General features: G+C 35.5%; 2 protein-coding genes across 6 annotated transcripts in view; one reads left to right on the top strand and one right to left on the bottom strand.

The window, feature by feature from the left end:
* The window catches only part of pou2f1a (POU class 2 homeobox 1a), a 42285-nt gene extending 35827 nt beyond the window's left edge, over positions 1-6458 (top strand). For all 5 annotated transcript variants that reach the window (XM_051702058.1, XM_051702056.1, XM_051702057.1 and 2 more), the window contains exons 11-14: positions 2271-2352; positions 2471-2762; positions 3159-3244; positions 5211-6458. In XM_051702058.1, the coding sequence (XP_051558018.1) occupies positions 2271-2352; positions 2471-2762; positions 3159-3244; positions 5211-5434 (684 nt within the window). In that variant the 3' untranslated portion in view covers positions 5435-6458. The remainder of the gene's footprint in view (positions 1-2270; positions 2353-2470; positions 2763-3158; positions 3245-5210) is intronic.
* Positions 6459-10567: 4109 nt separating this feature from the next.
* cd247 (CD247 molecule) lies at positions 10568-22411 on the bottom strand. The gene is made up of 8 exons (XM_051702117.1): positions 22236-22411; positions 14246-14349; positions 12907-12951; positions 12764-12832; positions 12650-12679; positions 12124-12177; positions 11986-12012; positions 10568-11537 (listed from the first exon to the last, which is right to left on the bottom strand). Exons 1-8 carry the CDS (start codon positions 22315-22317, stop codon positions 11469-11471), a joined length of 480 nt encoding a protein of 159 aa, XP_051558077.1. The 5' UTR covers positions 22318-22411; the 3' UTR covers positions 10568-11468.
* Positions 22412-22557: the final 146 nt, after the last annotated feature.

The raw sequence follows: 22557 nt of genomic DNA, 5'->3' as shown, positions 1-22557 counted from the left end.
TGGTCAGAATAGGCAGCAACATCTCCTCATCACTGACCCTCAACACTGGAGCCCCGCAGGGCTGTGTTCTCAGCCCACTACTGTATTCCCTGTACACACATGACTGTGTGGCAACACACAGCTCCAATGCCATCATTAAGTTTGCTGATGACACGACGGTGGTAGGTCTGATCACTGACAATGATGAAACAGCCTACAGAGAGGAGGTGCACACTCTGACACACTGGTGTCAGGAGCACAACCTCTCCCTCAGCGTCAGTAAGACAAAGGAGCTTGTGGTGGACTTCAGGAGAAAAGACAGAGAACACAGTCCCATCACCATCAATGGAGCACCAGTGGAGAGAGTCAGCAGCTTCAAGTTCCTGGGTGTCCACATCACTGAGGAACTCACATGGTCCATCCACACTGAAGTCGTTGTGAAGAAGGCTCATCAGCGCCTCTTCTTCCTGAGACGGCTGAGGAAGTTTGGAATGAACCGCCACATCCTCACACGGTTCTACACCTGCACTGTAGAGAGCATCCTGACTGGCTGTATCTCCGCCTGGTACGGCAATAGCACTGCAAAGGGTGGTGCGAACTGCCAGACACATCATCGGAGGTGAGCTTCCCTCCCTCCAGGACATATATACCAGGCAGTGTGTGAAAAAAGCTCGGAGGATCATCAGAGACTCCAGCCACCCGAGCCATGGGCTGTTCTCACTGCTACCATCAGGTAGGCGGTATCGCAGCATCAGGACCCGCACCAGCCGACTCCATGATAGCTTCTTCCCCCAAGCAATCAGACTTCTGAACTCTTGATCTCCCACGATCAAATACATCAGCACTGCACTTTATTACTCTTATATCTCACACCGGACTGTCATAAATTATATTATTATTATATTATATTCTCTCTTAACAACTGACTATCAACCGACAGCCTGAATGTCAATACAGTACAATACTGCCTACATGTACTATATCTATACTATATTCATATATACTTTAATTTTTATTGAATAATGTGTATCTATATAGTATCTGTATAGTAAAAAACAAAAAACAAAAAAACAGCATATTATATACTGTACATTGTATGTTATTATTTGTATATTGTGTTATGTGTAATTATGTGTATATTAGATTTTAAATTGTGTTGTAAATCTGATGTTTATTGTAAATTGTCTCATCACTGTCACGACTACTATGTTGCTCGGAACTGCACCCAAGAATTTCACACACTGTTGCACTTGTGTATATGGTTGTGTGACAATAAAAGTGATTTGATTTGATCAAATACTACTAAAACAGTCACTCCAGATTAATTAACAATAAATCAAAAATATGATTTTTAAACTAAAATATGGTCACTCCATATCAACTACTACTAAACCAGAGTCACTCCATATCAACTACTACTAAACCAGAGTCACTCCATATCAACTACTACTAAACCAGAGTCACTCCATATCAGATACTACTAAACCAGAGTCACGCCAGATCAGATACTACTAAACCAGAGTCACGCCAGATCAGATACTACTAAACCAGAGTCACGCCAGATCAGATACTACTAAACCAGAGTCACGCCAGATCAACTACTTCTAAACCAGAGTCACTCCAGTTCAAATACTACTAAACCAGAGTCACTCCAGATCAGATACCACTAAACCGGAGTCACTCCAGATCAGATACCACTAAACCGGAGTCACTCCAGATCAGATACCACTAAACCAGAGTCACTCCAGATCAGATACTACTAAACCAGAGTCACTCCATATCAAATACTATTAAATCAGTCACTCCAGATCAACTACTTCTAAACCAGAGTCACTCTAGACCAAATACTACTAAACCAGAGTCACTCCAGATCAGATACTATTAAACCAGAATCACTCCAGATCAAATACTACTAAATCAGTCACTCAAGATCAACTACTACTAATACAGTCATGCCAGATCACTGTTTCTTCATTCTATCATCTCCACAGAAATATAATAATCTCCTCTTCTGTTTTCCTGTGTGTCATTAACACAGCGCGTATGAACCCACAACAAAAAAATACATTTGCTGTTACATGAATGTTAAATGAAAGCGAAAGTGGAGCATTTTGTGTTGTCAATCAAAATGGGAGTTTGACAAAAAGGTAAACACTGCATTTTTGTCATGAAAATAATGTTGTAAAACATCTCATTGGTTCTAAAATGGGCTTTATTTTCTTCATTCATGTTCTGAATGTCTTATGGTGTGTAATTGTTTTTTTTTTGTGTTGATCAATGTCTCTCTGCAGGTGTCGAGCAGCACAAACACTCTCACAGTGAGTCCAGTAGTTTCTCTGAACGCCAGCAACATTCCCAACATCACTTTCAGCGGTCAGTCTCTCTTTTTCATTAATTCTTTAAGTATTTTAAAATAACCCTTTTGAAGAACTTCCTGTGAAAGGAACACGTCATATGAGCTCTGTGTGTCTCTTTGATTTGTTGGCCGTAGGTGCTGCTCTGGGTCAGGTGACCTCTAACGCAGCGTCGGTCATCTCCATGGCGCCTGCTGTGGCCACACCTGCCCCTGCTGTGACATCACCATCATTGAGCCCATCCGCCACGGCTGTGGCGCTGCCCGCTGCGAAACAGGCTGCCACCCCACAGACTGTTTCCACAACAACGACAGTCACGCCGGGGGCGGGTCAGCTGGTGGTGACGGGCACGGGACTGGGCGGAGCGAATCTGGCAGCGGTCGCTGGTCTGAATCCAGCCATCTTAACACCCTCACCGTTCACTCAAGGGTTAGTGTGTGTGTGTGTGTGTGTGTGTTTGTGTTTGTTCGTTCTCTCACACTGTGTTCTCATGGAACCGGTCAAGAACTTATTTCACCACAAAATCAAGAGCATATCAGTGAGAATTGCTGAACTGTCTTGAAAATAATGTTACAATGTAATGCTTTTGATATTCAAATTTGACAGATGTGTTTTTGTGGGATTCAATCAACCAGGTTTCTTGTTTTGTCACGTCACACTGGGTAGCTCCGCCCACAGTGCAGCTCATTGGTCTAAAATTGCTCTCCACACAGCTGTATGTTAAACGTCAGATCTGTTCTGTTTCAGTGTTGACAGAAAAATGACTTGTGGTGTTGGTGATGTGGTGATTGTGTATGTTAATGACTGGAGTTTCTTTGTGTTCAGTGGAGCGCTGTTCAGTTTGACTCCTGCTCTTGGAAACGCTCTGAGTCCAGCGTTCATGAATAACAACACACTGGCCACTATACAGGGTACGTGATCATCACTCCACAGTCTTAACAGATTCAATTCATCTTCAGCTCAATGTACAGCATCTGTGACATGATATTAATTACAATAAAAAATCATTCAACTCGTCCCTTAAGCCATCAAAATGAGCAGAAACTGTGTTTACCATAATACACTAATAATAGTATACTGGCCAACATAATAAACGTTTAAATAGCCACAAGATTTAAACATTATACATGTTAACATGAGTGCAGTCTTTCCTGTCATGACCATGTAAAGACAGCAGTGTTCATTTCGTCAGTTAAATTACTGATGAAAATGTTTTCTTTATTTTTATCAGTGATAACAAAGATGAGATAAAAAGATGCATCATTTTAATTAAAACAATGTTAATAATAAAAAATATTAAAGAAAAAGATAATATTGCAAGATATTAATGCACTAATACTTTTATAAAGAGAGAAAAATCTATTAAAGATTGCCGTAAATAATTCAGTCGTTGTGTATTTTCCCGCTGAACACCAGTTTAATTAACTTTATGAACATGTTAATTACCTCAAACACATCCTATATATGTGACATTAATCACTATATCCACAACATAAACATAATATTAACTTACATCTGCACAGACAATGAAGACAATAAACAGATGAACTTGAACTTGTGCTAGTAAGTATGTGTAACTTGTGTTTCCTTAAAAACACGCTACACGAAACGCAATATCTTAAATTTTCTAAATGTGAGAAATTCACAACAGAGTCACTATCTAACTATTATTTTTCAAAGTTTAGCATTTGTTTTTGGGATGTTCTTTAACTGTTTTGAAGTTTCAGTTTTTGCAATAATGTCACATTTTGCTTACAGTCAAACCTGACCATGGTGTTACAAAGAGAAGACATAGAATAATAATTTTGTTACCAATCATTTATTTAAAACATCAAAATGTAATAACTCAAAGTAAATTAATAATAATATCAAGAAAATGAACAGTAATAAACAGAAATTAACAGAAATGGACCGTGAAAATGTAATTAGTATATAAAACAGAAGAGTTTTTCTTTGTGTGTATGTGCGTTTTCGTGTGTAAGACAGACTTATCGAATCAAGTCCTTATGCATTTTTTGTCAAATAAAATTTTATTTTTTGACTAAAATTACATGACATTTAAAAGTAAAACGGACTACATTTATGAATATGACATGATACATTTCCGTCAAAAGCCTTTTTTTCTTACAACTACTTAGACTTATCAAATCAAGTCCAATGTTTTTTGTGTATGTTCAGATTGAGGAAAAAAAATCACCAAATCTTGTACTGTTTAGATAAAAGAAACCATTTTTATTACAGCAGAAAAAGTGATTTCGGTCAAAAATGACCGAACAGTAAAGGAAGGTTAAACAAATTCATCTTTAATATGTTTGATACATGTTTCAATAATTTTAAGTAGTTTATACAGTTTAAAAATATCAGAATATTTGATTAAAGTTTGGTCTGTTACAGTTTGACACGTTTCTTGTCATTTTGCACATTATCATCAACTAAAATCGATTTTGTCAACTAAAATTATATGCCAGTATATGCCACAAAATGTCTGTAAAATTGACAAAAATAAAAATGACATGATGGAAAAATCGACTAAAATGAAAGGACATTTTCATCCAAATAAAAAACACAAAGACAGTAACACTTGTAACTTTCACATGATACGTGCAAAAATACAATCCTTTAACATCACCATATGTTCATCCACTTAGAAAAGTAGTTCCACCGTAAAAGTAAAAATAGCACATTTGTACTGATGGATTATTAACCAATATAAGTGCCATGTTTCGGCTTCCTGTAAACGTCCATTTGAAAGTGTTTTAATGTAACTGCGAGGGATGGGATGAGATGAAGTTTTCTATGATCATGTCACACATACTGCTGATATATTTGTACTTTGGCTTCTGATGTTTGTTGTGACGTGTGTTGATTGTGTTGCAGCTCTTGCGTCCGGCGCGGCACTGCCGATAACGTCCATCGATGGAAGCACGAGTCTGCTGTTCGCCAACACAAGCGCAACAAACACTGCGCCCAGTCTGATGACCACGCCCCTTTTCCTCAACCCATCCAGCCTCTCTCTGCTGTCAGGGGGCGGGGCTTTCAACTTGCAGGTGACCAATGACGTGCAGGCTAAAAGCGTCGTTGTGGCCTCGAAGGCGCAGTGAGCGTCTAGTGACTCTTTTAATCTTTATACTATTTAATTCTGTTGCTATTACCAAAAATTCGGACCCATGTAGTTCCTCCCTCGGACTGACTGTGTCCGCAAGACGTCTTCATTTCTTGCGTTTATCGCACGATGTTTCACACTTTAACAGTGCGGAATGAACTGTATTTTTGCATTTCCTGAAATCTGTTTCTTAAGCTTCTAACGTCTAAATTAACCAAAAACTTTTTCATGACAGGAAATCCTTCATAAGAGATTATTTCACGAAACAGAGTTTATATTTCTCTTTCTATGATGGTTTCTGTTGTTTTTATTTGGGGGTTTGTTAAATGGGCTGATTGTAGATGATTTCAAATTTATAACCAAAAGCATTTCAGTTCTTTTATGTTGTGTACTTTAAGAAAAGTTAATGCAGTTACTGAAATAGAAATTCTATCAGATGTATGGGGAGGTTTTTTACACTAGTATTCTAACTTTATACATACGGTTAGAAGGCTTTAAATCTAGTAATATTAAATCACAGTGAGTTTCTCCTGTGAAAAGATGCAAATGATCTTTTGATCTGTCACTGATTCTGTTTGTAGTTTCATATCAATCATCGACGGTTGACGTTCACATCACATCATACATGTTCATTAAATCTGTGTGGATTTGACGCTTGTGCTGTGATATAAAATACTGGATGATGAATGTGTTTATTTTCACTTTCCTTGTGATTTTATTCATTAACACGTTTAGTAACCTGAGTGTGATCTACTAAATTTGATGACAAATGTAACATTGTGTCCTGAAAACACACAGTGCAATAAGACAACATGTTAATTACAATTTTGCTCTTAAACATCTTATATATTGCCCTCTGTAGCCCCACCCACTGTGAAATCTCACTGGTCCAAAAACGTCATCTGTCTTCTGATTGGTTGTAATTTTGTTGCGTCACACAGTGTAAACACACAAACTTGTGCTGGTGTAACTGTGTCTCTGTTTTATGAAGAAGGTCAAAAATAAAATGCAAACTAAAACCATTCCAGTGTAAATATTTCATTCAGTTCAATCTGAGCATTTCACGTCTACAGCGGAGCTACACCAACCACTTTATCATCCTGTCTGTCTGAAGTAAAACTGTTCCTTACTAAATATCACACAAGTGAATCTTTCTATTTAAACTATTTAAATAACGTCTGCCATTTTAATCTCTTGAGATCCGAGTGTGACTGCTGTGTGCATTTACCATTTCCCTTTTTAATATGTAACTACAAGCACCAAATAAACAAGCAAAAATAAAAAAAATAAAAATCTCAAAATGTATGTCCTCATATATCGACAGCGGGACTAAATTGTGAATAATATTTAAAATAATATCAAGCTATAGAAAGTCAGATTGTTTTCATCAAATAGTTGATTATGTTTCAGGAGTGTTGATTATTCATGTGTTTGAGATGTTACAGACATTACATCATAAATTATCATAATTAATTCAGATTCAAAGTAATGTCCAGGATCATCCAATCACTGTCAGTCATGTTAAAATAAAATGATACATTATAAATTCTGAATCTATGTACTGATTATCATTGTCACATGTCTGTCAAACATGTTGAGTGATCCAAACATCATCTGCAGCCTGAAACTGAACTTTTGATCAGATTTTAGGAGTGAATGCACTTAACTGCATAGAGAGCTATAGGATGCTCCCTTGCTCCCTATTTAGTGAATGACTTAACCTCCAGTGTGCTGTCTGTCTGCACTGGTCTCAGAACAGTTTCAAATGCACCTTATTTTTTATGAATGACCCACAGATGTGTTAATGTTGAAAGTTATTCCAAAAATTACTAATATGTTTTTTCTACTTTTGAGGGAATAATGTCCCAAATTCCGCATGTGTGCACATGTTTATCAGCGCACTGATGAATGAAAAATAAATGAATTTTTTAAAGCGGCATATCAAATGAAACTAGAGACTCGAAACTTTTTCAATGAAAAAACGTAAAGAGATTTCTGATCAGTCACTTTTGTTGGCGCTGTGTCTGTAGAAGCACTTGACGGAAATCAACATCATGTTGTTGTGTCATGTGACTCGGTGCGGCAGAAGTTTAACCCTTAAATGACTAGAGTCTTGTGAACAGTATTCAGTCAGTTTAAATTATGTGTTGCGTATAGTGTAGCCAAAATATAACATCCACACATGTGGATACAGGGTCACACGAGGTTAAAGCCAGCTCGTTATATTTCTGGTCTAATAATTTAAACACTTTTGTTTCTAATCACATGTATACACCATTTTAGCAACAGTAACATTACAATAATTAATATTTTCAAAGGAAATACAGGTCGTTCACTGAAGTGTACTCGAGCGTTGTGTTAATGGACACGTCCGGTGTAGACGTTGTGTTTGCTAACAGTTACTTTAAACAGCATTTATTCATCTTGATTCATGTTTATCAAAGTACTACAGTTTATTGTTCATCAACTTACGTTAACACAACTTTTAATATTAAAACTGTATTTGTATATGTTTAAACTGAGAGCATTCATTGATTAATGTTCAAGTATTTTTCATGTTAACTGATGAAAACAAATAATATCACAAAAGAAGCTTCAACCAAAGTTCAATGTGAGTTTAGTTTCATCATCATACAGATGTGTAAATGTTAGTGTGTGTGTGTGTGTGTGTGTGTATGTGTGTGTGTATGTGTGTGTGTGAGTGATGTTATCACTGTGTGTGTGTGTGTGTGTGATGTTATCACCGTGTGTGTGTGTGTGTGTGTGATATCACTGTGTGTGTGTGTGTGTGTGTGATTTCATCACTCTGTGTGTGTGTGTGTGTGTGTGTGTGTGTGTGTGTGTGATATCACTGTGTGTGTGTGTGTGTGTGTGTGATGTTATCACTGTGTGTGTGTGTGTGTGTGTGTGTGTGTGTGTGATATCACTGTGTGTGTGTGTGTGATATCACTGTGTGTGTGTGTGTGATTTCATCAATCTGTGTGTGTGTGTGTGTGATATCACTGTGTGTGTGTGTGTGTGTGTGTGTGTGTGTGATGTTATCACCGTGTGTGTGTGTGTGTGTGTGATGTTATCACCGTGTGTGTGTGTGTGTGTGTGTGATGTTATCACCATGTGTGTGTGTGTGTGATGTTATCACCGTGTGTGTGTGTGTGTGTGTGTGTGTGTGTGTGTGTGATATCACTGTGTGTGTGTGTGTGATTTCATCACTCTGTGTGTGTGTGTGTGTGTGTGTGTGATATCACTGTGTGTGTGTGTGTGTGTGTGTGATGTTATCACCGTGTGTGTGTGTGTGTGTGTGTGTGTGTGATATCACTGTGTGTGTGTGTGTGATATCACTGTGTGTGTGTGTGTGATATCACTGTGTGTGTGTGTGTGATTTCATCAATCTGTGTGTGTGTGTGTGTGTGTGTGTGATATCACTGTGTGTGTGTGTGTGTGTGTATGTTATCACCGTGTGTGTGTGTGTGTGTGATATCACTGTGTGTGTGTGTGATTTCATCACTCTGTGTGTGTGTGTGTGTGTGTGTGTGTGGATTTACACCTCCAGCACTGAAATGAAAACTTTGATCTTTCATAAATAAAATCATTGTTTACTGTTGTGTACAGACTCACACCTGCAACACAAACACCTTTAAGATCCACTAATATTAGCTACAGCTGTTGCATTGATGTGTTTTTCTAATTAAATCTGAACACATCGTCTTGTGGAACACGTAAGTTTTTGAAGGGGTTGTAGAGTAGTTTTTTGTTGTTTTTGTGTTAACGGTGGCCTCAATGTGTGAATGTCATTGCAGAAAAGAAGGTGGGAAATTCAATGTTTTCCATGATATCAGTTTGTGTTTGTAGCTGTAATCACACGAGCGATCAGAGCGTACAGTAGCGTTTCCTGTTCAGTGTCGGTGTGTTTCCTGTGAGCCGCAGTTCATAATAATGATGCTTTTATCTGGTGTGACATGTTTCTCTGTGGACACACATGTAGTAACAATAATTACATACAATTTTATTACAAATCTTACAGACACAAATACCAAAGATGATTCACTTTCTCTTGCCTTTCCCGTCATATTGTTTTTAAGTGTCTCATGTGAAAATGTAAATAACAGATTATAAAGTCTCTTAATCAGTTTATTGATTATGCATGTCACATGAAATTTTATTTTCGGCTTGCAGGAGTTTAAATTTCCAGAATGATTTCAGAGTGTTTTGTATTTCTCATGTCAGTTTTATTCATTGACTGACTCTATAGAGAATGAAATCACAAACACTGCAGCGTTTATTTGGAAACGAATACACAACGGCTGTAAACACACACAAACGCATACAAACATACACACAAACACAAATGCAAACACAAACAAACGCATACAAACATACACACAAACACAAATGCAAACACAAACAAACGCATACACAAACAAACGCATACAAACATACACACAAACGCATACACAAACAAACGCATACAAACATACACACAAACGCATACACAAACAAACGCATACAAACATACACACAAACACAAACACATACACAAACAAACGCATACAAACATACACACAAACACAAACGCATACACAAACAAACGCATACAAACATACACACAAACACAAACACATACACAAACAAACGCATACAAACATACACACAAACACAAACGCATACACAAACAAACGCATACAAACACAAACATACAAATACAAATGCATACACACAAATGCATACACACACAAACATACAAATACAAATGCATACACACACAAACATACACACAAACACAAATGCATACACACACAAACATACACACAAACACAAATGCATACACAAACAAACACATACACACACAAATGCATACACACACACACACACACATACATACAATTACACACGTACACAGTTGTGTGATTATTGTTCTTCTACATGAATGTAATGAGTAATTAAGCAGTAATGTCACTGTTTTATAATGGTAATTAAATCACATCGTGTGTGTGTGTGTGTGTGTGTGTGTGTGTGTTATCTGATCATTATCTGTTGTAGATTTCATTAAATGCTTTCATATTTTCTGATATTTGTTATCTGGATGATTTCAGCTCATCTTTGAGTGTGAATCATAAATCAGGTTTTAATTGGATTAATGAACAAAAATCATTTTAATAAGCTGATAAGACAGAACTACACAACGATTTCACAACGACATAAAATACAATGAAATTCTCAGTTTGAAAGATGAAATGCAGTATTAGACTATAAAAACAATAGAAAAATATGATTGTAAAGATTAATTAGAAAACATTTAGTCACATCAGATGAATGACACTGAATGATTCCTGATCGAACACTCATTTGATTCATTTGATTCATCAGTGAATCTCGTGAAAACACGTCCAGCTCGAATTTCACCACAAAATTGAAATACAAAAACAAATGAGATTTTGTGTCCTGTGAAAACAGTGACATATTTCAACTGCATTTGTAGCTCATGATCATATGTGTTGTACTTTCATAATCACTGTTAACAATCATGAGAATTACAAACTCAGAAGTAAAATAATATATTACAGTAACGTCACGATGCAAATAATATTAAAGTCTAAGAACACCCTTCATTTGATTCATGCAATATACTGCATATATATATTACCATTAGTAAATCATTATATATCATGAACTAACAATGAACTATATGTTCTAACAACATTGACTAATAAACGTTCATTGTAAATTCATGTGTTATAATGCATTAACTGATCAAATGAAGATGAACCAATGATTAATGAGTCTGGAGAAGTATCTTTTCTTTCTAGTGAAATCAGCTGATCGTGTCATCATGAGATTCACAGAAGTATTAAGTTGTTGTTGTTCTGATGGATACATGTATACTTCTAAAAGAAAACCTTTAATAACAGTAAATACTGTAATCACACTGAATGTGTCGCTGCACATCTGAATCTGTAAAAGCGTACAGTACAGATATGAAATATCTGATTGATCAAGTGGACTGTATAGATGACTGAGGGTGATGCGAGATTGTTTTAGCGTGGCGGGTGAAGCTGCTGCATGTGCAGAGAATCATACGTGTCTTTAGTCATTGAACTCAAACCCTGAGAGAGAGAGAGAGAGAGAGACATTACACTAATGTACCTTAAAAATAAACATTAACACTCTGTCCTGATTAATATAAAACACACAATAACTCTACTGTCAGATATTCATGACAAGGTCATTCACATGTTGTGAGGTCAACAAGGTCACACAGATATTATTGTCACACTGAAAGTAACTGTGCTTATATTTTCTGTCACAACACAGATATGTCCAGCACAAGAGATTCATTTTAAAGTAATTCCCGTTAGAAATATGGTGCATGTGATATGAGTGATATGAGTGTCTTCAATAGTTCATTCATATTTAATGCATCATTTTTGTGTCTGAAAGTGCTGATGTATTGAGTGAACACATTGTGCACAGAAGTTGCAGTAAATAATAATTGATTTAGTATTTTTTCAGTCCAGTATTGTGATTTATAATTAAACACTGAACATCTCTCACCTGATACACCTGATCACCACGGCGACGCTGTGGACAATATACATGTTTATTTCACAGTTTTCCAGTCAATAAGAGAAAGTGTAAATGTGATGAAATAGTGAAATAAATACATTTAAAAGTTCAGTCACACACACTTACGTCTGGTTTGGTTTCAATCTCGCGGTACGTGTCGTCCGTCTGTCTCTTCAGAGGCTGAAAGACAAAACAATAATCCTCATTATTCTGTCAATCACACACACTTCATTTATTCACAGATCATTATTGTGATTTTTAACTGTTAAAATAAAAATCTGTTGAATTAAAATTCAGTTCATTATTTAATGACCAGAAAAGTTCCCTTTACATTGTCAAAAATCATTTTCTCAATTTGAATCATTTTCTCAATCTCTATTTTATTATTGCATTAATCATTAAAGTTATTATCAGAAAACAAATAAATGTTTTCTTTAATTCATGGGAAATTTGATCAAACCAACATTTGATTTCAAACTACTGTGTGAAATCTTTATTGAAGATCAATCTGCCACTGTTACTTGGAAATATACAGTATTCCCATTAATAATAATCAGTTTTAAGTATTTATAAATTATATTTCTTTTATCAATATAGTGAAATCTCATAAAGTGAGACTACAGTAAGTGTTAATATTGAAACATTTCCTCACCGTATATGTGTCGTCTCCTCGCCGGCGACCCTGAAACATCAACAAACACATATTTACACATTGTATCATCAGCAATCATTTATTGATGGTTATTGATTGATATTAATCACTTACAGCACGACCTCCTTCAGCATCTCTCACATTCATCGTGTCATATTCTGATCGGTTGCTCTTATTAATCGGCTACAAAACAAAAAGCTCATTTAATATCAACATGTTTAATATTCTGGATCATCACGTGATATTATTTTTCTCACCTCGTACAGTGAATTTTTATCAGCTTTGTTTTTCTTTATGATGAACTGCAAAGAAAAAAGCAGCATTGGATTTGAATGATCAGCGTTTGTTTCTTACCGTATCAAAGACGGAACATTTGAAAGACCCCATGAAATGGTTTCTTTCCTACTGAAACAGGAAGTTGAGGACATATTGAATGGCTCGTCCACAATCTTCAGTCTGGTGAACATTTCTTGCTTGAGATGTTCAACTTCAGTCCAAAAACCCGGAAGAGAATTCGGCACGAGTTCCCTCGGGATTTTCCTCAACTTAGAGTTAAATAAGGTCAGTGGTAAACATTATTTGACGGTACGTGGACGTTTTGTTCTACAACATAAATAAAACACTGTCATGCATCAAACGTGAATTTTGAAGCATTTTATTTTTATTTGTATCCACTTTTCTCCCAATTTGGAATGCCCAATTCCCACTACTTAGTAGGTCCTCGTGGTGGCGCGGTTACTCACCTCAATCCGGGTGGTGGAGGATGAATCTCAGTTGCCTCCGCTTCTGAGACCGTCAATCCGCGCATCTTATCACGTGACTCGTTGTGCATGACACCGCGGAGACTCACAGCATGTGGAGACTCATGCTATTCTCCGCTATCCACGCACAAATTACCACACGCCCCACTGAGAGTGAGAACCACTAATCACGACCACGAGGAGGTTACCCCATGTGACCCTCCCTAGCAACCGGGCCAATTTGGTTGCTTAGGAGACATGGCTGGAGTCACTCAGCACACCCTGGATTCGAACTCAGGACTCCAGGTGTGATAGTCAGCGTCAATACTCACTGAGATACCCAGACCTCTTATATTTGTGTGTTTTTTTTAAAGTATATCATTCAATACAGCTTCAAAATTCACGTTTGATGCATGACAGTGTGTTATTTATGTTGTAGAACAAAACGTCCACATATCGTTAAATAATGTCTTATTTAACTCTAACCCCATTATAAAATCCTGAAGGAACTTGTGCCGAATTCTCTTCCGGGTTTTTGGACTCAAGCTGAACATCTCTATTGCTAATGAGAAGCAGGTTAGATTAGGGGGAGGGGCATTCTCATTCACAAGAGCATTTGATTGGACAATGCTCCTGAGTGCAAGATGATGTCATCGGTATTTTTAGTCTTTTTCCCCAGAAGACTAAACTTTATCTGCTAAAAGCTTATTTGACTTCAAAGCTAACAATCACAAAACTATAAAATAAGATTTGTGGCATCTTCATTGTTATTCAGCATCACTGGTTTGTGATTTTGCAAATTATACACTTGATCAAGCACATACACTCGGTGGTTTGTTTAAAGAAAGACTCGTACCCGCTCGCGCACAAAGAAGGCGGTGATGATGATGCCGTAGATGAGCAGAAACCCGTCCAGGATGTAGCAGAATGAGGGATCATACAGTGACACGACAGATGCATCTGAAACACAACACACAACTTTATTCACATGTTTCTGACTGGCAGTTCAAACAGACATTATGTGTGTTGAAACATTCATATACTCAAACAAACATCACACACATGCAGTCTGCAGTATATACTTCAATAAACACACACTCGTGTCACATGATCAGTGTTTTGTGGTTATCGAGCTGTTTCTAGTTCAGCGGTGTAACTGACTGTGTGTGTGTGTGTGTGTGTGTGTGTGTGTGTGTGTGTGTGTGTGTGTGGGAGACAAAGTGGGTGGAACACATGTCAGCGCTCACACACACACACACACACACACACACACAGTATACTGATGAAGGTTGATCTGGTTAACAGTTATGACTGAATACTGCTGTACTAGAATATATTTTGATATTTACATTTTTTATTTTTTTACTTTTTTCCTGTGGAAAAGTAAATGACAAAAAAAAAGTTTATATATATTTATATATATTAAGTATATTTTGTAAGATTGTTAGCATTCTGTCAGATATATATCGCATTGTTCCATATCAGGTTAAATGAATGTGGGATTTTCTTATTTCTTCTGAAGAGAGTGTCGATAGTTTTACGGTTTAACATTGTGCTCAATATCATGACACTACAAGGTGCATCTTAGACCAATATTTCTACAAATATTTAATGATCAATTATTTCGTTTACAAAGTTCACATCTGAAGACCGTCTCATGCTGACAGATAGTACAAAAATATAAGCTGGCAACGTCATTGTTATTATGAAGTTTTATTTTTATTTATTTTATTCATTTATTGGTCATGCACAAAAAACATTAATCTCACAAGAGAAGAGATGCTTTGCACAGATTTAGCTCTACTAGCTCATTTCCATCTGCAGTCTCTGGGCAGATAAATAAAACACTATAAATAAAAAACATGCACATATATGTACATATACACACACATATACATTAACAGTATCGTCCAAAATGAATGAGTCCTAAAAGCCAATTTGTAACATTTCTGGAGAATGTATAAAAATCGACACAGATATTAAGATCATCGGGTATCTTATTCATTCTTTAATTATCTTGAATGAAAAGGCAGATTGTGCAAATGCAGAATCTCTCCGTGCTGTACATGTACAAACACTTGTCATCTGTTCTGAGCAAAGATGTACAAATCTCTTAAAAGGGGGAGGAGCAATGTTAAGAACTATTTTAAAAACAAACCTAACATGAATAAACAATTACATTTTCAAAGCTTAATAACCTGTATTTACTTAATATACCGCCATGATGGTACAGCAAAGATCTCCTAATACTTTATAGCGTGTTTATAAAGTCACAGAATGGGCTTTAAAGTTATCTCGTTTGTTTGCGACCAACAATTTCTTTATAGTATAATTTTATTACATTTTTAAAAATGATAATTTTACACATTTCAATTTCATAATAAAAAAAGAAAGAACTGAATTGAGTAATCTTTGATCAAATAAAATAACCTGTTTAATTTAGTGAAACATTACACAGTTCAGTTTAATGGAATTCTATGAAATTGAAATATGTAAATCACATTAAAAATAGGCTAAAATATTTTGTGTGTTTTTTAAAATGAGGAACACGTATGTTTATAACAGAGATGATGTATAACCTGAGGCTGAGAATTCAAGTGTTTTTAATATAGTATTATTCTTATTAAAATCTAAATGAACTGTATATAAGGAGAATAAAGATAAATGCCAGGCTATATTTCCATATATTGATCAGAATATGTATATTTGCTAATACAGTAAAGACAAAACACATCCTGAAAGAACATAAAGTTTACTTCAATAACAGTTAATGTTAGCATGAGCTATTCGAATCACTTTATACATCACACGTGTTGAAGAATGAATTAATTACAATTGCTCAAAATCAGATGAACTGTTTGTGTAACAGAAATATATTGTAACTGTTTCAACTGCTCATTAATCTGTAAAACATCATACGTTTGATTTCAGAATATTAAAAGAGAATTATGAAAACAACCAGATGATAAACTAAACTAAACTAAAATAACATATTGTTCTTTAAATTACACTAATAATCCTCACACAAACACACAGATATTATTATCATTTGTGCTCTATAATTTACTGTATCGTTTTGCATTCTAAATCAATTCTATTTAAGATTCACACTCTATTGCATATTGTGGATCTAAAGACAAACGTTACTCATCCAGATGAATCTGAAATATTTACTGTCGCTGGTTGTGATCAAGTGCATATCAGAAATATGTGAGATATATTTAGTGATTTTAAGTGCTCTTAAACCCTTAACTCAACCCTACACCTAAACATGATGTCCACATGACTTCTCTCATGTTACACACAATCTTAAATGTCACAAATCAAGAGATGTCAAACTATTGAAGCCTGAACAAAAGCCGTGGAACAAATCAAACAGAAAACATTCAATCATGTGGAATCAATGAAGACTTTAATCAAGTACAGAATCAACTTCTAATTAACGGTTTGTGTTGTTCAGCTCGTTTATGAGGATTATAGTAGTTTATTATTATAGTTAGAAGTTACATTTGCTGAACTTTAACACCCAATACTTTCACTCAAAGGACGACATGTTAATGAAGGATATTAGTGTTCAGATGAGCTCAAGTGAGAATGAAATAATGTCACAGAAAGTGTCATTCAGACTGCAGATGAAGATGTTTGATGGTCTGTTTTTAACTTCCTCAAAGGTGCACACTGCGGTTTATGCCACCTAGTTAGAGCACACTTCAGACGGCAGTCAGCATGAGTATAAAGAGGTCATCTGTACACGAGAAGATTAACCTCCAGCCACCGCTTCATAGTTTTGGTCATTTGATGTTTTACTGAAGACGACACTACAAATACTCACGTTCAAGAGTTTGTGTCCTAAAATAATAAGGATGAGGATTGACAGCTGTATGTACAGACCGATGTGACTCTTGAATCATCCCAAATACTGTGTGAATGAAGGAATAACTGAGATCTCTTTCTGTTCTCTTTATAGTGACAGTGACGACTTCTATTCAACTCTGTAAACCTGTTCTCATTACTGGAACAATCAAGTTGTCTTATTGAAACATTACTTATAATGTCCAGTTTTAGGCTCGGAACTCAAATATCTTTGTTCTATGAACTTATTTTCCCTTAAAATCGATTAGTGTTAATAACTCAAACTATTGAGTACAGTATTGAGGCTGTGGGAATATGGACGCACTTAAATAGATGATATTAAGAATTCAAAGAGGATTTCGCTCTTTTGTAATATTATTTATGTTGTTTTGATGAATGTGAAGTACAGCTGTTTATGCACGTCTGTGAAATACATCTAAATACATCGAAGAATTGAATCAAGCTGTGTGACCTAAACTTGAGTCCATTCAATTAAAATGATTGAGTAGAAGCAACAACATTTAAATAGCAAATCTAAGTGTACTTGCATCTAGTTACCATAACTTAAATAGTTAAGTTCATTCGATGTGATCACCAGGTAAAGTGAACTTAAAGAAGTTTTAGAGATGCCATTACTCAATTCAATTGAGTGAACAAGTTTACTTAATCAATTTAAATAAAGTCAACTTATTAGGCTTTTCTGTTAATAGTTCTAACGACTTCTAGAACAGCAGAAATTTACAATTACGACTGATAATGTTATTTAAAGGAATATTCCGGGTTCAATACAAGTTCAGATCAATCGGCAGCATTTATGTCATAATGTTGATTAACACAATAATTAATTTCGACTCGTCCCTCCTTTTCTTTAAATGTGTGTTCCAGTGAGACACTTACAATGGAAGTCAATGGGGTCAATAATCTGTAAACATTAAAATACTCACTGTTTCAAAAGTATAGACACATGACATAAACAATATGTGTGTTAACATGATTTTACTGTCATAAAATCACTTACTAACCACATCTGTGGAAAGATATAGATGATTTTACAACTTTACAGCACAAATAATACAGAAGAATTAATGTAAGTGCTTTTATAAAATTATAATCTTCACATTTCTGCCTTTTAAACCTCCAAAAATTGACCCCATTGACTTCCATTTTAAGTGTCTCACTGGAACACACATTTGTGCTCTTGTGTTTTAACGGTTTATGTTACTATATTTAACACTCTGTTTTCACTGCTGTTTAAAAGAAAACACAAGTTCAAAATAAACGCAGTAAATTTCAGTTGCAGCCAGATGGAAATCATGATCAGAAATGAACGTTTAAAGCTCTGAATAATGAGAAATGTTTCTGCTGAAGATGATGAAGATGATACTGGAGGTCTTATAGACACCTCACCTGAAACCACAGCGACTCGTTTCCTATCAGACCTCAAACATCTGTTAATAAATGACAGATCACATGCAGGAAATGAATCTACAGAGAGCTTCTAACACACTCATAATGAGAGACACTTATCATGAATATAATCTGTATATCAATGAAAGAATAATGTTGTTCATGCGCTTCAGGAGGTCAACATTTATTTGATATCTGAGCTGCATGTTTTAACAAAACGTGGGACATAAATACAGTTTAAAACCCTGATTTCATTAACCTGTATAAAATACAGTATTTTACAGTTCACTCCGTATATATCATTAAATGAAATAATTAGATATTAAATGTTCTGATAATAATTAGCACAGGAGGTAAAACAAAAGTTCACATGATTTAATCGTCATCGAGATCAATAAATAATGTAAAATAAATCAGGTCAATTAGATAACGCAATTAACATTCACTAAACACAATCAAATACAGGCTCAGAAATTAAAATGCCCTTTTATTTGTCATATCTGATATAGATCGTAATATTCTCGGTCTACTTATGGATTTTTCTGTCTTGTTAATGAACTGATTAAATTCAAGTATTGATCGCAGTAAGTTTTTATTTATTGCCCTTAATAAAAGTCAAATGCCCCTGAGGATCAAATGCAGACATGAATATTGCCCCGTAATTGTACATTTTTACGACTGATCAAACGTAACACAAAATACCTGATGTACATAACGGATATAAAACCATAAATATTTCAATAAAATAAACGTGATGCTCACACAGGGACTTCTTTATAAACATACGATTATATTTTCACTATAATTTTGACAATAGTTTACTGAAAAAGAACACGTGTTACCCGTAAACTATGAAGTAAAATCACACTTTTTATACACACAACTGTAAAAGTACATGTGTCATTATATACAAATGTCATTTTCACTGTACATGGTGATATCAGTTAACTAATTATTATATTTATAGTTTTCATGTTTACATTCTTTTTCCAAATGAGTGTGTTTTCAAGCGTAAAACATTAAATCAACTAAATGAAATATATGAATGAAATCTGAGGTTAATGTTTGTAATAAGTTTAATGAGTTCATAAATGGAGATGATTGTGTTTCTGTCATACTGAAGAATGATGTGTTGAATCTGATTATCAGAATATAATTCACTATATTTCTATTATTAATGAGCTCATATAATGATTAGTGTCATTCATTGAGTGAATGTCAGTGTTTTTCATGTCAAGTTCTTTGAAATGATGCGTTTCTCAAACTGTTCCACTGAGTTTCATGTGACTGTAAACTGAGCGTGTCGCCAACTTATATGAGATATTTTCCACAACATCAGCAGCATCTCATGAAAAACAAGTCAAACGACAGCACATATCTGCACAGGAACAAATATCAGACAAAAACTGAATTTGGATGATTGTTTGAGACACACTTACTGTGGTGTTAAAAAGTTCCAAAGTAAATTCTAGAGAGATATATGATGATGGGTTCCTGTAGCTCAACTGGCGCTAGCAACGCCAACATCATGGGTTCAATTCACAAGAATAAAATATATATCTTCAATTAAAAATGTCTGCCAAATGCATAAATATAAATGTCATTTGTAATGTATCTCTGTGTGTAAGTGAATTCAATAGAATACCATCAATCTATGTGACATCTGTTACATCGGACACACGTACTTTATTATAAAACTCATGAGTCTGATACATCAGTGTGTCTGTTTGTGTGTCTGTTGTGTGTGTGTGTGTCTGTTTGTGTATCTGTGTGTGTGTCTGTTGTGTGTGTGTATAGTGTGTGTGTCTCTGTTTGTGTGTGTGTGTGAGAGAGTGTTGTGTGTGTGTGTTGTGTGTGTGTTTGTGTGTGTGTGAGAGAGTGTTGTGTGTGGTGTGTGTAGTGTGTCTGTCTGTTTGTGTGTGTGTTTGTTGTGTGTGTCTGTCTGTTTGTGTGTGTGTGTGAGAGAGTGTTGTGTGTGTGTGTTGTGTGTGTGTTTGTGTGTGTGTGAGAGAGTGTTGTGTGTGGTGTGTGTAGTGTGTCTGTCTGTTTGTGTGTGTGTTTGTTGTGTGTGTGTGTCTGTTTGTGTATGTGTGTGAGAGTGTTGTGTATGTGTGTGTGTAGGGTGTCTGTTTGTGTATGTGTGTGTGTGTGGTGTGTGAGTGTGTATTGTGTGTGTATTGTGTTGTGTGTGTATGTGTAGTGTGTGTGTTTGTGTGTGTGAGTGTGTAGTGTTGTGTGTATGTATGTGTAGTGTGTGTGTGTAGTGTGTGTGTCTGTTTGTGTGTGTTGCAGATGGAAACAATGAATGAAACAGATCTGAGATCAGATTCCTCCCATCTTTAAAAACATCAGCTCTGTTTCTGATAAATTCACATGTTTTCAGGAGATTCACTCAGTGACGCATCAAGTGATGGAAAAAAATAACTGATAATTCGGGTCACACACGACTGACTTTCTGTTTTGTGTGTGAATTATTCAGTTTTAATCTTGTATAATAAACTGAATGTAAATGATGGTAAAATTGCTGACAGAAGAAATGAATCTTAATCGTGCAGTTTATTGTAAAACTGATGAATGTTTTTAAGGGTTTGTTCGTCTCAATATTTCTAATAAATAATAAACGCATCTGCAAAAACTCATTTAACATGTTTGTTTAAATGTAAAGTCATTGGCACTGCTGTGAAATTCATATATTTCTATATTAACTAGCGATTATTCTGTGAATAAAATCAGATCAAATTAAAACCAAGTCTAATGATTTTACTGTAGTGACTCTAGTTTTATATTTTGAAGGTTTTGACTTGTGTTATGTTTTAACAGACAAAAAAAAAAAAAAAAACAACAACTTCTGTCTCTAAATTCTGGACAAATGAAGCGCAAAGTCTTACAAACTGATTCGACTGAAAAATAGTATTTTAAATAGAGAAATGCCTTAATTTATTCTGCTGCTTGTGTTGCATTACATTCTGCTTTTATCAGTGAAATATTTCAGTTATTATGTTAAATTTAACAAACATGATTATAATTATTCATTATTTAAATATGCACATAATGCAATACCTCATATTTTGATATTAATGCATTTTGTTTTTATATTTTCAGGGTTTGATCTTTCATTAGTTTCTCCTCTTGAAATTTCAAAGAAAATATTATAAATATTAAATAACATGAAAATAATGTCCTGTATGTTTGTCCTCTTTATATTAAAAAGACAATTCATGTATGTAACAAAAAGGCCCTAAAATGAGCACAAGGTTGAATTACACACACACACACACACACACACATTAATCCAGTTTCCAAATTAAAACATCAATTAAAATGTGCATTTCTCTCCAGCCGTTTCTTTGTGATATTGAGTGTTTTTAAATGTCAGAACGTCTCCACGAAACCTCACCAAAGATGGCCGTCTTTCCGTTGAGTTCCAGAAACTGCAGCGGATGCACATTTGACGCTCACACACACACTCTCATCTTTAGTAACACCACTAATCTAGATTCTTTATATATTTATATTCTCTAATATTTAAACACATTGATCACTTTTGATTTCAGATGACACATGATGAATGTTGAGGCCTCACTCACCTGTCACAGGTGCCACTGAGAGCAGCATGAAGACAGCGGCGGTCCCCTTCATCATCATCATCATCATCATCATCATCATCATCAGTGTCTGTGGATGGACGTCACCTGGACGAGCTCTCTCACAAACACACACGTCGCAGGATTCACTCCAGATGCTGCTGCTGTGTCAGTGACACTGAGACTCTCTGAAGATGTTCCTCTCACAGGAAGTGGCTCCTCTGAGCTCCACCTGTCGACACATAGACGTCCCACCTACAAAACCCTCAACATTTATGGCCTACTTTAAACTCTTCAAACTGTTCAAGAGTCACTGCAAACAAGA

The sequence above is a fragment of the Myxocyprinus asiaticus genome, chromosome 7, assembly GCF_019703515.2.
Source record: "Myxocyprinus asiaticus isolate MX2 ecotype Aquarium Trade chromosome 7, UBuf_Myxa_2, whole genome shotgun sequence".
Taxonomy (NCBI): Eukaryota; Metazoa; Chordata; class Actinopteri; order Cypriniformes; family Catostomidae; genus Myxocyprinus; species Myxocyprinus asiaticus.
This window is presented reverse-complemented; position numbering and strand designations above follow the sequence as displayed.

Bases quoted from the DNA above. Each gene is read 5' to 3' on its own strand.
- cd247 (XM_051702117.1), bottom strand. From the start codon at position 22,317: ATGATGATGATGATGATGATGATGATGATGATGAAGGGGACCGCCGCT. The intron at 14,350-22,235 runs GTGAGTGAGGCC...GTTGTGTTTCAG, and splicing joins CTCAGTGGCACCTGTGACAG to ATGCATCTGTCGTGTCACTG. The intron at 12,952-14,245 runs GTACGAGTCTTT...TTTTCTTTGCAG, and splicing joins CCTTCTTTGTGCGCGAGCGG to TTCATCATAAAGAAAAACAA.